This window comes from Pongo pygmaeus, chromosome 16 (assembly GCF_028885625.2).
Source record: "Pongo pygmaeus isolate AG05252 chromosome 16, NHGRI_mPonPyg2-v2.0_pri, whole genome shotgun sequence".
NCBI lineage: Eukaryota > Metazoa > Chordata > Mammalia > Primates > Hominidae > Pongo > Pongo pygmaeus.
Genome location: NC_072389.2, coordinates 93893674 through 93908682, shown reverse-complemented (window position 1 = coordinate 93908682; position 15009 = coordinate 93893674). Strand labels below are relative to the sequence as shown.

At 54.3% G+C, this 15009-nt stretch overlaps 1 protein-coding gene across 10 annotated transcripts in view; it reads left to right on the top strand.

Moving 5' to 3' along the window:
- Positions 1–2066: 2066 nt before the first annotated feature.
- NTRK3 (neurotrophic receptor tyrosine kinase 3) overlaps positions 2067–15009 on the top strand; it is a 388853-nt gene continuing 375910 nt past the window's right edge. For 8 of the 10 annotated variants that reach the window (XM_054450812.2, XM_054450810.2, XM_054450811.2 and 5 more), the window contains exon 1: positions 2067–2966. In XM_054450812.2, coding sequence (XP_054306787.1) covers positions 2719–2966 — 248 coding nt within the window. In that variant the 5' untranslated portion in view covers positions 2067–2718. Of the gene's footprint in view, positions 2967–3287; positions 6366–15009 lie in introns of those variants that run through there. The other 2 variants (XM_054450815.1, XM_054450813.2) reach the window with 2 other exon arrangements.

The following is a 15009-nucleotide window of genomic DNA, read 5'->3' as shown; positions in this document are numbered from 1 at the left end:
TCTCTCTTTCTTTCTTTCTCTCTCTCTCTCTCTCTCTCAAAAAATTGGGCTGGGCATCTTTTGGACACAACCATTTCAGTTCCAGCCTGGAGCACTGATGCTGGGCTGAATCCACTTGGCGTTCCCTGCCCAGGAGTGGTCTGAGAGAGGCTGTGTTTCTCTGCTGCCACCTGCCACCTCCCAAGAGGGGCCAAGCGTTAGGATCTGACTACACCTCAGTTTCCCTGATTCTCAGATATTCTAAAGCCAATCCCAGAATGGCACTTGAAGTGACAGGGAAATTCCCAGTGGCCTAAGGACACCAAGGATTGGCCTAGGGCCAGTAGCAAGTGGTTTGAGAGTCCCAGGAGGTCTTCACACTCTGTCCCCTCCTGCTGGTGGGAGGGCAAAATGCCAGTCTGGAGACAAGGCCATAATGGCGACGGGGGATAAAAATCTCCCTGAGGCCAAGGGAAGGTGGAATGTGACGGGAAGTCGGGAAAACTGCCTTTTATAGGCATGTTCTTTTCTTCCTTTTTTTTCGTCCAAGTTTTTACTCCAAGCGACAGTGCCAACCGAAGGCGACCGGCCTGTCTGTGGTTGCGCCTGGGGCAGGCGGTGACACTGGCATACCCCTTCCCCCATCTTGCCTGCAAGTTGCATGACCTGCATCGGAATCCACAGGGGGGCGGGGGAGACTCCTTTCAGATACTGGATGCAGTTGAATTGAATTCAATGTATTTTGCTTCCTCGCCTGCCCTCATCCAAGCTCGGGAAGGAGAACCCTGCTTTCTTCTGCGTGTGAATGCTGTAGTGTGTCTGCCTGCTCGGACTCCCCTAACCCTTTCTTCTCCTTTCCCACAGCGAATGCTCGTTTTTTTTTTTTTTTTTTTTTTTCAACAAACAGCTCACACTTGGCATCTTTATGTTTTATTAAGAAAAAAATTCCTACCAGCGCAAAAGCGGGGACCCCCCCACACTTCTTTCCCGGATGAGATCTGAGCTCGCGTCGAAAGCTGCACCTGCTTTGCGTCCCTACCAGGAAGGGGTGCTTGTGTGGGAGGGAAGGAGGAGGTTCTGCGCCCCCGAATCCGGAGAAAGCAGCCCGCCCGCCCCATCACCCGGCAGCCAGCTCAGCGCACCCGAGAGCTGAGCCCGAGAAGCCAGCCTCTGACGGTGCTGGCGTGGCGCTTGCCAAAATATGCCCCTTGCATCTCAATTTCCCCCGGCCATTTCTCTCGCACACACAGCTCGCCCGGGGCCACCTCGGCTCTCCAGCGCAGCCCTTTCGACCCTTATTTCTTCCTTCCCCGATCCATGCCTGCTCAAGGCCGATGCAAAACCCACCTCCAAGAAAGCGCAGCGGGCACGGGGGGCACCTAGCATGCCATGTCCCGCAGTCCCCTCCCAGCCAAGACCAGCGCCCCCGACTCTAGATTACGGAAACGAGTGTCATTCAGACCAAGGACTGCGCGTCTGCGGTCCCGGTCTCCGGCTCTGGGTGCTTCTCTGGGGTGTCTGTGCGCTCCGGCACCCCCCGTCGCCGTCCGTGAGCCTGCGCCCCCCACCCACCCAGGCTTGGGAGCGCCCCCAACCCAAGGCTTGGGAGCACTCCCCAGTCACCCCCGCCACGTTCATTTCACTTCCTACCGCGGTCCGGATTGCAGCAAAACCGGGTAGCGCGAGGGCCAAAAAGTGGAAAGGAGAGCGCCTTTCCGTGTCGCGCAGCCACCTCGCCAACTCTCCCTCCCCAGCCCCGACCCTCGCAATCTCAACTGCAACTTTTTCCCTTCGGTCTCGGTTTCCCCCGGGCTGCGGCTAGCGGGCGCCGCGCTGCGAGGCGTGGAGCGGGCGCGCTGCCGCGAGGCTGCGGGTGGCGGTGCCGGCTACAGCCGCGAGCCGGCGAGTGGGTGGGTGGGTGGGTGGGGAGGAGGGAGAGGACGGGCGGGGAGAGAGACGGGTGTGGGGAGGGGAGGGAGGGGGAGATTCCGCTCTCCTGCCGCTCCCAGCCCGGGCGGGGGGCGGGGGGAGGAGGCCGCGACGACGGAGGGGAGGAGGGAGGGAGGGAGGGAGGGAGGGAGGGAGGGAGCGAGCCGAGGAAGACGCTCCGATAACCCGTGCGTTTCGTAAGGCTCGGAGCACTTGTACATTTCTGCAGCCGCGCGGCGAGCCATTCGCGGCGGCTGCTGCAGCTCCTACTGCATCTTCCTTCTCCTCCTTTCCTCGGGCTCCGGGTGTGTGTATGTGTGAGAGTGTGTGAGTGTGTGTGTTTTGCAGGTGTGTGGTGTGTCCGTTTTAATTCTGCCCAGTAGGTGGGACTTGGTGACTTTAGCACCATTTTTTCTTTTTCCTTTTTTTTTTTTTTTTTTTTTTTTTTGCCTCCCCACCGTCTGTTGCAACCCTGCAAAGTCTCGGAGTCGGAGAGCGCGCCTCGCTTCCAGAGCCCCCGGACCCGGCGAGTCAGCGATCGCCGAGCCGGCCACCATGCCCGGCAGACCGCGCCACTAGGCGCTCCTCGCGGCTCCCACCCGGCGGCGGCGGCGGCGGCGGCGGCCGCGATGGTTTCAGACGCTGAAGGATTTTGCATCTGATCGCTCGGCGTTTCAAAGGCAGAGGCCCCCCCTCCCCCTTCCCCCCTCCCTCGCCGTCTTTGTTTCCTTCCCCCCCTGCTCTCCCCACTCCCCCCACCCCACCCCCCTCTCCTCTCCTCCTCCTCTTTTTTAGAAGCAGCGATCGGAGATGGATGTCTCTCTTTGCCCAGCCAAGTGTAGTTTCTGGCGGATTTTCTTGCTGGGAAGCGTCTGGCTGGACTATGTGGGCTCCGTGCTGGCTTGCCCTGCAAATTGTGTCTGCAGCAAGACTGAGATCAATTGCCGGCGGCCGGACGATGGGAACCTCTTCCCCCTCCTGGAAGGGCAGGATTCAGGGAACAGCAATGGGAACGCCAGCATCAACATCACGGACATCTCAAGGAATATCACTTCCATGTAAGTCAGGCGGCCGCTCCCCAGCCTGCCTCCCCCGCGCTCCGCGTCTCCCTCTTGCCCGCCCGCGGCCGGGAGCCGGCCCTCCTCCCGCCCCAGCTCGCCGCTGCCCGCCGCTGCCCGCCGCCCGCTGGGCGCGCGTCAGGCTCGCTCTGGCTCGGGAGATGCTCTCGGTCTGCGCATTCCAGGTGACTCCGGCCCTGGCGAGGCGCGATCCGGCGATGCGTGTGTGTGCCTCTCCCCGGAGAGGACCCCGGCCGCCGAGGGCACGCGGGGCCCAGCTCCCGCCCGCCCCCCAACCAGCTGCTGGCTCGTTTCGATGGTGCAAATTGTTTTTTTTTTTTGGTCCCCACTAAATAGCAACAGTTTGGCCACGCTCAAGTGGAATAAAGTAGACGATGTTCGATTCTTTGGCAGAGGCGGCAGCAGCGGTGGCGGAGGCGGCTGCGCTTAGCCGGCAGGGAAGGTGACAGATAGGGACTGCTCGCGATCCAGCCGATCCAGCCGAGGTGTTTAACTATTTCCATTTGAAAACAGCAAAACATGCTGACAAGTAAACAAGTTGCGAGCTGGCTGCTCGCGGGGAGACTTTGGACGTGTGGAGGCCGTCATGAACGCCTACCTCTTCCCTTCCCCTCCCGCAGCCCGCCCTCTCCAGCCCCATTTTGGGCATTTCCGAGACACCCCCTTTGCCACCCTCATCTGCATCTGGGCGCCTACAGATCCCTTCCCAGTTTGGGCTTTGATAACTGCTCCGGATAATTCCGAGTCAGGATGGCGCAGGGAGAGGAGAGGGCGTGTGTTTTGAGGAGAGGGGTTTCTTGTGTGATCGTGCGGATCGGTTCATTTGGAACATTCAACTCTGGCTGGCTTTTGCTTGGTTCTGCCCCCTCCGAGGGAGACCAGTGGTGGCCTGCTCTTTTCTCCTTGCTGTTTTTCTTTGGTGGGGATGGCAGCAGACGCAAAGGAGAGGACAGACCGAGGGCTGGGGACAGGAGAGTCTGCTCCTCTTTTCTTTCGTTGACCTCGGCCAGGTGACCCCTTCCTAACCTACCACCCTGGAGAAGGGTGTGGACCGTACTGGAATTGCTCAGAGGATAATTCTCACCTCTTTTCCCTCAAGGCTTCCAGCCCTTGGGGACCCCCAGCAATGGGTAGGCAGCTGAGAAGGGTTTGTGCTGAGGTCCTGGCCAAGGTCTGGAGGAAAGCGTTTTGGGTGGCTCTTTACCCCTTCGACGGACTTAAGGGGGCCGGACCTGCCTTTGGTGCTGCTCTGGGAGCACCTCCCCTTGCTTCAGCCCAGGGCCATGGGGCTGCAAAGCCTGGAGGAATTGCAGTGCTGCTCTCTGGAAAGCCCACCAGCCCTCTCGGCTTAATGGAGCTTCTGCTTGCGCTCTTGCAGCTGACAGTTTGAGGGAAATGGATAGCCCAGGAGATGTCTCTGACTCCTGGCCCAGGAGACAAGCTTGACCCATATCTCAGCTCTGCTGTTCACCCCTCACCCCCTTCAACCCGGCCAGAGATGACAAGACGAACAGCCAAGGGGCAGGAGTCAGCAGGGAGGGCAGGAGAAACAGGACATACCCAACTGTGCCTCTCCCCCACTGCAGGCCACAGGCTTCCAGCATTCCCAACGATGCAGGGAGAAGGGTTCAGGGTGAGACTGTTAGGGAAACTCAGACTTGGAAGTGCATTACTGGGGCTGTGTGTGTGTAGGGGGTGGATGTGGGGGAGTGGGGTGCTGGTGAAGGTGGGAGCTGAGCGGCCAGTCTTGGTGCTCAGAAGCCTGACCTAGAGATTGCCAGGGGTGGGCCAAGGGTTGGAAGAAGGGGCCCCTGGTACCCAGCCTGGGTCTCTGGGAATGGGTGAGCTGCATCCAGTGTGCTGCTCCAAGGATGTGTCTGTCTGTAGAAAGCCAGTGGGAGGCAGGGATGGTTACAATCACATAGGCTGTTCATAGCCACATAGAGGTGTTGCTCCTCTGATAATGATGCTCAGGGAAGCAGTTTCATAGGGAAGAGTTGGGTTAGCCTTTCCAGGCTGCCAGAAAGGTCTGTGATGGGAGGGGACTGGGGTGGCCTCTTGCCCTCTTTGGCACTGGAGGGCCTCAGGAGGGCGTCTGGGAGGATAGTGAGCAGGGAGTGGATCTGGAGCCCCTCTGTGTGTGTCCCCATTCTTGTTTCAGGACTTGGATTCTGAGAGGCCATCAGGACTCATTTCTCTAAATCCACCCAACACCAAAGAACAAGGGAACTGGATTCCCACAGGAGCTGTGCCAGTGGCAGGTGGGGGAGGGTCAGAGGTCATGGGTCAAATGACCTCTCCTTGCCCCATCTTCTCCCCAGTGCCCTGTTATATCTATGGCTTGTATTGACTGAGCTCGAGAAGGGCCCAGATTTCCACTCCAGAGCCAGAGGGCTGGAGAGAGGGTGGGGAGTCACGCTCACCCCGGGAAGTCAGCATCCCCATCCTTGTTTGACTTCTGAGGAAATGGAGGCTTGGGGTGGTAAGGTCACTTTCCCCAGGCACACAACCCCAACAGGAACCCCCACTGTGTGGGGCTGCATATGGAGCAGGCTGGAAGAGGGATGTGCGGGCAGAGAGGAGTACCCTCGGCTGGGGTTGGTGCTTGTTTTAGTATGGCTTGGGAAGAGGGCTTCAGTTGAAGCCCGTGCCTTGCTGGAGAGTTGTTCTTCAGATTTCTGATGTTACCAAGGAAATGGGACCAAGAGGTCCCCCAGCTTCCCATTGGCCTGAAGCTCTTGATGCTGGTGGATGCCCCAGGGTATAGCTTGGGCACACTCTAGATAGAAGATGCTGAGGCCTCCACAGTTTCACCCTCTTATTCTTCGGGCTGTAGTGTTTTGAGGTCCTTCCTTCAAGTGCTGAACTGATTGTACCTGAGTTTCCAGAGGGACAAGAGGTTTCCCTGTGGTTCTGCTTCTCAGGGATGGTGTGTGGAGTGATTCCTGTGTGGCCATCCAAGGAAGCTGGCTGGGAACTGCCTCTGATGGGGGAGGCCATCTCCCCATTCAGCTGCCCTGTTTGCATCTGGAGGAAATCAGTTGCAAGGCATCAGAGGAGAAGTGTGGGTCTCACCTCCACCCCTCCCAGAGCCACGCTGCTCCAAAGGGCCCTCCCTTTTGGCCCCTTTCAGCCCAGGAGGCCAATCCCTTTGCCTTTGCAGCTGTTGATGCACAGGAACCTCATGGAGCCTGGAAGGGTCCATGCGCAGCCACGCCCAACCAGGCTGTGACGTCACAAAGGCAGGAGGGTGGTGGCCATGGTGGACTGTCTGGGCCACTTTGCTAGGCCAGGCCTACCTGGGGCTGGGTTGGAATGGTATGGTCTTTAGCTGTTAGAAAGAAGATGAAGCGGGAGAGGATGGCGTGGCTGGACCAGGTATGCTTGGGGCTGGCTACCTCGGCTTGCAAAGACCATGGGCTCTTAGCTGGGACTCCGAGTCATCAGCTGGGTCTCACTCTGAGCCGCCACAGGGTCCCTGGCATTTGGCAGCTCTCTGGTCCCTTCATTTCCATGGCCCACCCTGAAGGCCCTCTTCTGGCTGGCTGAAGGATCATTCGGGGCTTTGGCCGTCATGTTGGCTCCTGAGTCTCATTCTTTCTAAGGATCAAGGGGAGACCCAGCCTTGACAATGACCCGGCAGGGTATGAGCAAGGCCCCAAAGGCATCATGGGGCTCGCTCTCGGTAGGCACAGTGAGGTGCTCAGAGCCCCAGGATTAGGACTAGGTCTGCGAGAGGTGGGCAGAAATGTGAGGGGCTGTTGATATGAGATTTGGAAGCAGGAGTAGTTACAGTCCCAGAGAAAGATAGTTCCAGGGTCAAACCTGGGGACCTTGGTCTCCCGAGGCCCTGGGGTTTTCCACTGAGGAGAGGCTATTGGCAGCTCCAGAGCCAAGACCCCCTGCCCCAGGAAGCCCAGCAGGTCAAGCTTCTGTCATACACCCTGAGGCCAAGGGCATCTGCTCTGCAGCTCCATGGGACCTGAGGCCATGACAGCTTTGGGCAAAAACCAGCCCAGCCTGGCCACTGCTTTGAAAGTCCTCATCTACTGGCCCCAGGAAGGCTGAGCCTGCAACCTGGAAGGTTCCTTAGGGTCCTAGAAGGCTCCTTCTACCCTCCTGCCTGGCTGAACAGGAGGTGCTGCTGTGAGAAAGGGAGGCCCTGATGCATGCTCTCCTGGGAGGCTCCCCGTCCTTGCCTTGCCAGTCCCTGCCAGCTGCTGCTTCTGTCCAACTCTGTAGAAGGACCAGGGCCCCACCTCAGTTTGCTCTTGGGTGGGTGTGGGTAGCCTGAGGCCCTCCTTTGGTATGGCCCTTGCCAATATCACGGCATTTCCACTGTGGCCTGGGTCCCTATCCCATGTGCTCCCATGGGTGGCTTGCACAGGAGTCATAGGCATGGCCTCCAGCCTCCCCTCGGGGCCTCCAGTTGGCTGGTGGCAGAGAAAGGGATGGATCATGTGAATCCCGCCTTGGCTCTGCCCCTAACTCCCTGTGAGCTCCATCAGGGCACTCTAGACTTTCTGAGACTGTAAATTCAACTATGAATTGAGGCCGCAGGGCAGAGTGTTTCTTCCAACTTGGACATATATCATCTCAGGGCCCAGGGAACTTCCCCCAGGAGGCTTGGCCACACCACTTTTAAGGGCACCTCCTTGGGATAGCAATGATCCTTGTGATGGTGCCAGGAGGAGGTGCACTCCCTAACTGACCTTGGTACACTGGTTATTCTCCTCTTCCTTCCCTTCCCATCTCTAGCAAACTCAGGCCACCCAGAATTTGACACCATTTGTGACACATGACACTATTTAGAGTCAACTGCCCAGACCAAATGGCATATTCAACAAGAATGTGCTGGGGCCTGCAGCCTCTCATTAGGGCCTGGACACCCAGCTTCGTGACTCCCCATCTGCACCCTGGGCTCAGGGCCAGGAAAAGATGTTCTTCTGCAAAGCTTTCAGCCCATTGCTGGAGCACAGCTCTCCACTGGGTGTGAGAAGAAAACACTGGAACTTCTATTGCAAATTATTTTTGCCTAGAAAAGAGGATATTTCATATTTAATCTATAGATAATAGATATATAAACATATAAAGTAATAAATATGAGTGTTTGGGGTTTATAAAATAAACTTTTTGATTGCTAAATCATGCATGATCAATACAGCTTGGTACCCACTGCTCTTGTGATTCGGAAGGTTGGCACTTGAGGAGACAGGGTGGTGACAGAAGAGGTGGTCCTGAAGCCCCTGGCCCTCCCTTGGTGCTGTGCCAAGGAGGGGTTGATTAATCGGGGGTAGGGTCAATGTGAGGAGGGAATAAGCTGGGTTGGGCGGGGGATCTCAGTTCTGGATCAGAGTTCCCAAGGCCCAAAAGCCCCCTGGCAGGGGCCAGGCCAGCTCTTAAACGATGGTCTAGTCCCTACTGGGATCCTACCTTCTTATCCTTGTGTAGCAAATCCTTCATCTCCACGAATGCCCCCATCAGTCATATCATTATTTTTAGTTTACAGTTGTTGAGTTTATTTTTGTGACAGTTGCTTGGCATATAAAAGCAGAGCTTAACAGTCCCATTTTACAGATCAAGAAAACAAAATAAAGAACAAATCTAGCGTCCCAGGTGGTCACGTTGTCGTAGCTCACAAATGGAAAAGTCCAGAGGCTCTCAGGAGTCTGTGGTTCTTCTGGGGCTTCTCTTACCAGCTTGTGGGTCCCCTTGGCTCTGTTCTTTCTTGGGCGTGGCCCTTTCAGCCAGACATTAGGACTAGGCCTGAGAAAGGAAGGCAGAAATGTGAGGGGCTATTGACGTGAGATTTGGAAGCGGGAATAGTTATAGCCTCAGAGAAAGATACTTCCAGGATCAAACCTTGGGACCTTGGTCTCCTGAGGCCCTGGGGTTTGGTTTGTTGGGAAGGGAGGTGCAGAGCATTTTCATCTAGGAAGTTTTTTTCCACCCAAAGGGCAGCATTGCGGGAATGACCCATCTTTGAGGGACTTGCAAAGGGCGGCTGAGTGTTCAGCAACTGGTCAAAGAGTGGCACAGATAGAGGCTGGACTCAGTCACTCAGATGTTGGTGACCAACTGAGTGATCAGCTCATGTCATTTGCCATTCTTTGAGCCTCGTTGACCTCAACTTTGAGGAACACAAATCCTTCTGGTGGCCCGGTGTGTTGGAAGCTGCTCGTTGATGGGTTGGGTCATAAGGAGTGAAGACTCCAGTGAGGCTAACACCAAAGCTCAGGGCCCGGTGGAGTCCTGAGAACCCCCAAGAAGGCTCTTCCCATTTCCACTGCCTCTAAGTACAGGGCTCACCAGAATTCAAAGCTGGAAAGGACCACTGCAGTCATCTTCTCCCTCATGTCATCCATGAGGGTCCCAGGGCCCAGAGTGGGCAGGGACTCAGCTGGGGTCCCTGGGTCGCTGGAAGACTCCTCTTCCCGGGCACACTCCCAGGTGCTGAGGCCGCCTTCTACTCAGTGCTGGCTCCTGTTCTGGGCACTTTGTCAAAACCAGAGCCTCCCCCATGACTGTGTCTCCCTCTGATGCAATGTTTCCAAATTCAGGGTCCCCAGAGGCAGCAACTATGTGAGACTGGCAGCCCCAGAGCTCCTTGCAGCTTGCAGCCCACACCAATTAGAAATCAACTCGATGAGGCCTTCTGCTGAGCTCTGTTCACATACAGGGCTGGGGGACCTGGGGCTCAGCAGGCTTGGAAGCCTGTCTTTTTCCCCTGGCCTCACCCCTGCCCGGTGCTCCCACCTGGCTTGTCCCATCGTAGGTGTCCCAGAATCTGGGCGGTGGGAGATTCAGGATTCCTTCCCCAGACACGCATCATCAAGCATGTAGGACTCTGGCAGCTGCTCTCTTCCTAAGCCCAGTTTTCCCAGAAGCTCCTCCAGGCATGGCCTTTCCCTAGCTTTGAACAAATCCCTTTCCTCCTCTGGGTCTCAATTTCCTTATCTATAAGAAATGGATAATAATAACAACTACATTATATAAGCACCTTGTTGAAGTTCAGTGCTCTGGGTCATGTCTGGCAAAGAGAAATCTGTCCATACATAACTAGTGTCAGCTAGCATCTACTGAGTACATGATAACAATCGTTAGCGTTTCTGGAACATTTACTATGTTCTAGACACTGTGCCAAGCACTCTAAGGCTAATACCTCATTGCGGCCTCACATCAACCCCAATAAGATAAGTACTATTATTAGCCTCATTTTCCAGATGGGGAAACTGAGTGCAGAGAAGGAACTTAACTCACTTAATTTCATGCAGCCAGTAAATGGCAAAGCAGTCTGGCATTTAAATATTAAGCTATATTGCCTATGCTCTTTTGCAATACTCTTATGCATACTAGCATACACATATATATGCATACATGCACACACACACACACACGAATATATTACTATTAAGTTAAAAATAAATAAAAGAGTTGATGTAAAAGTCTAGGAGAATCCTTTAGTTTACAACATTTCAGTTCCTTGGGTGGGAATTACCCTGGCTGGGATAGGAGAGGAAGGCACGTAGGATAATTATGGGTGTGGTACTGGCCAAACAGTGTGGCCAACACTGTCCCAGGCAGGCCTCTCTAGTGGTGGGGGAGGCTTTTGGTCCCTCCTCCTGACCTGTTCCCAACAGGGAGTTTCTCCTGAGGTTGTGTCTCAGCCACACCCTCTTCCCAGGCCTCCTCATCCACCCCATGATGTCCTGGCCTCTGAGGTCAGGTCAGCCCACAGCAGAACAGGTGCCAGTTGATGCTGGCTGAGATTCAGAAAGCTGGTGGCTGGGTCCCAGCCAGCTCCTCTCTGGGCTGAGCCGTGGTCAGCAGGACTATGCCGCTGGTGCTCATGGCCAGCGAGAGCCTGGATGGGAGAGCAGAGGGCTGAGTGGCTTCTCCCAGGTAGAGCTTTGGGGTGCCAGGAACATTTCTGGGTGCAGAGCAAAAGGGGGGTGTCTAAAGCGCTGGGCAGCTGGAGCTGGAAGCTGGTGTTTAGAGCTTCTTTCTGAGTCCTTCTCTGGTCCTCTCCACAATAAGCGTCCTTTATCTCCCCGCAAGCTTACCCTGCCTCTCTACCTTCATTGGTCATGGAAGCTCCATCTCTTTCTCCATAGGGATGAGCTCTTAGTGTGGGAGACAGATACAACTTCCTTCTGTGAAACAGCCGAAACTGTGGGGCAGGGTTTGGTGCACTTTCCATGTTTGCTGCTTCTTGGCTGTGTGAGCTTGCTTCGTCATCGCTCAGCCACTGGCCTCGCACTTCTGAGAGCTGAGGTCATGGAACTCTCCAGCCCGGCTCCCTCGTAGGGTCACTGTCATGTTCAGACCTATGCAATGATATATTCTCTAGGCTCTGTAAATAATTGGGTACCACGTTGGTTATTTCCTTTTCTAGACCACTGGGAAGATTTCTGAGTTAGAGAGAAGATCACGACTTTGAACCATAAATTACTAGATCTGGAAAGGGGCTCAGAAAATGTCGAGGCCAAACACTGTTTTACAGAGAAAGAACTTAGGAATCTAGAGGTGAACTGATTTGGCCCAATCGCCCAGTGAGTTCCTGGCACAAGGCAGCCCAGAACGAAGGGCCCTGCCTCCCTAGCTGGTGTGGGTCTCCATCCGCCTGTTGGTGTCTGCTCTGGGACTGAGGGGTTCGGGCTTTTACAGAGAGGCGGGGAAAGTAGCTCTTACACTGCTGCAGAGAAGGGGAGAACACGAGGGGAGCAATAGTAGCTTCGAAGTCCTAAACCCGGCTACCTGCCGCGGGAAACAGGGCTGCGTGCGTGTATCTGGGGGCGTCTTGGCACAGGCACAAGTGCGTCTCTTCTGTGTTCTGTGCACATCGTGTCTGAGGTCTCTGTAAACAGACCTTAAAAGATTTTGGCTTCCCTCTGCGTCTACGCTCCTGGTGGCCACCAGAGGGCAGTGTGGCGCACGAGACGGTCCTGGGCTGGTGACTTCCCAGGGCGGGAGCCGGGCGTGTGGCGCTAACCCGGTGAGAAGTGCACTGTCAGCCCTGGCTTTCAGAGCATTTCCTGAGCAAGGGCTGAGCAGAGAGGTCAGCTCTCCTCTATGAGGGGCATCTCTCCGCCGAGCTGACCCTGCTTCCATTGTATCTCTGCAGTCCAGGGATGTGAGACTCCTGGACCTGGACTTTCTGACTCATGAGCCCTTGGCTTCCTGGGAAGGAGGTGACTGGGAGAGTGCATTGGATGGAGGAAAGCCACCTGGTGTGCTCTCCTTCCAGCTTTCTCTCAGCAGCAGCAGGAGAGATCAGCACATTTGCACAGAGGGTAATGGAGTGAATGCATGGGAGGTAGCCCGGGAAGACCCACAGGCTTAATAGAGAAGTTGACAGATAGTTTCACTGTGGGGCTAGTATCATGGAGGAAGCAAGCTTTATACAGGTTCTCAGGCTGTCTGATGCCCTGGCTCAAGTGTGGGGACATCTCTTCCCTCTCCCTGCCCCCCCAACCCGAGCTTGGAAATTACCGGACGACAAACAGTGCTCAGAAAATAACAGGTCCTGGCATTGACTAGAGATGAGAGCTTGGCGCCTTCTCTTAACCTCTCCAGATCCCGTGTCTGCTTTCAGAGATAACCATACACAGAGGTGGGTATGAAAGTGCCTTGCAAACCAGGGTCATGGGCCCTGCCTGGACTGGCTGGTTTTGACAGTGCTTCTGGGAGTATTGTTGGCCCGTCTGTCTGTTCCAGGCAGTCTTGTATTTGAGCAGGTGCTGTCTTGTTCCATGCACAAATGAGCATCATCCTACTAACAAGGTTATCAGCTTTAGAGATAAGGTCTGCTGCTTTTGGGGTGGGTGCGGAGCTTTCTCGTCTGGGGCCTGTGACTCCTTCTTGAGGGTCTGCTGCCAGCTTCCTGACCAGGGGCTGCAGGCAGGGTTCTCTGTGTTGTGGTCCGTCTTTCCCCACTTCCTTATTTCTGATAGTTTTTCAAGTCTGGTCCACTGAAGAGGAGGAAAGAAGCTGACATTATGGCCCTCCTTCTGGGCCAGAGATCATTTGCATATGCAACCCTAATTATTTATGGCAACGACTAAATGAAGCTTTAGGTCATGACTCTGCCTCTTACATGCTGGGACCCTGGGCTGGCTACTTGACCTTGTTGATCCTCAGTTTTCTCATATGAAAATAATAAAAATAAGGCAGGATTATTATAAGATTTCAATGAGCACGTGTGTGTGTGTGTGTGTGTGTGTGTGTAAAACTATTTTCTCTCTCTTCCTATTACTACACCCCAGAACCTCATCCCCACAAGCATGGATACTTTTTATAGCCCTCATCTGTTCTTCTTGCTTCCAGTCTCTCCTGCCTCCAGCTCATTTTCCACACCCTAACAGATTAATCTTCTAATCCAGGGTATTTGTTTAGACCAATTCCTGTACCCCGAACTTTTCAGTGGTCCCTTTGACTGAGAGGTGGCATGGTGTAGTGGGAAGAGTAGAGGCTTCTTTGGTCAAAAAACTTTCAGTTTAAATGCTGGCTCTGCCCTGGTATAGGCTTAGGCACATTACTTAACTTTTCTGAGCCTCAGTTTCCTCATCTGAAAAATCTGGTTAGCTATACCCATCTAATACAGAGGTTGTGAGGGTTGAATGAGATTATGGTAGGTGCTTGGCATGTGATGGCTACACAGAAGCCAAGCTGGTGAGCAGTCCACGGGAGTCTGTAAGAGGTGATGGGCAGTGACATTTCCAGGTCCTTGAAGAATGGGATTAGAGGAAGTTGCACGAGGGAACAAGCATGTGGACAAAGCTGAAGGAGGCAAGAGAAGGACTAAGATGGCATATATTTGGAAAAAGGGACACAGTGGCTGAGGTACATGCCTGCCACAGGGACAGGGAGACTGTTATGGCTCCTGCTGATAAGGGACTCCTTTGGAATACCAAGTGTCAGAGTGTCCCAGGCAAAGCCGTTTTGCTACCTGCCTTCCCCACTCTGCAGCCCCAGAAATCTGGATGCCAGAAATCTCTATCTAGGGTAATTTAGTAGCATCTAGCTTCTTGCAGATGTTGTCCCAAGCAGTTTTATTGCTATTCTTGCCCTACATAGCTTCCCATTCACTAGCTGATTCCCTCTTGGCTATTGTAATCCAATAAGTCTGTCTGAAGAGGGGGCTTCAGGACCATCCCTGGTAGAAAGAATTTAGGAATCCAATGGGGTAGGATGACCTAAAATCCTTCCAATCCACTCATGAGAGCCTCCCATGGACATTCACCCCAGTTCCATGTAAAGCCACAAGAGGGCACTAGACCATGATTTCTGCAGGGAGGGAAGGGCTGTTGAGCCTGTCTGTTGTGATTTGTACCTTTGATGAAAGTCTGAGCCCTACTTGGTTTTTCCCCAGATGCCATCTTCTCTGGGGTCATGGCAAACCAGCTTGATTCAGCCAGAGCCCATAGCACTGAGACTGATAGCTCAAGGGAGGCTGAATTGCGTAGTAAAAAGGTCATGGAATTTGGCATCCGTCTCAGGTTGCAATCCTTGCCCTCCTCCTTGCTTGTTTTTTTAAACTGTGAGCACGTTATTTAATTTTTCTCTGCCTCATTTTCTTCACCTGCAAAGTAAGGTGTTCTCGGGAGAGTTGCTGTGAGATGGTGTTGTGAGGATTAAAGTACATGATGTGGGGACAGCATCTGGAACATGATGGAACAGCATCTGGAACATGGTTGGCCATCTATCTCTTTCTGGGAGAAATATGAAGTTAGGTCACACCCAGGAGATATGTATGAGATCCCCTTGGCCTGCTGGGGTCATTTTACCCGCTACTGAACGCTCTATGGTTCCAATTCATGGGGGGGCAGCAGTGACACCCAGTGGCTGGCATGGAGAACAGCAAGTGTATTCCGATCTTGTAGGTGGTGTGGTGGGGATTGTCCAGGCCAGGTGAGGCTGAGTCAGGGTTAGTGGATATTGGCTTCAGAGGTTTCATTAGCAGAATTTCTCCCCTTCAACTGCTAGGTGCTAAAGATATTTTTTTCTGAGGGCATTCATGTGA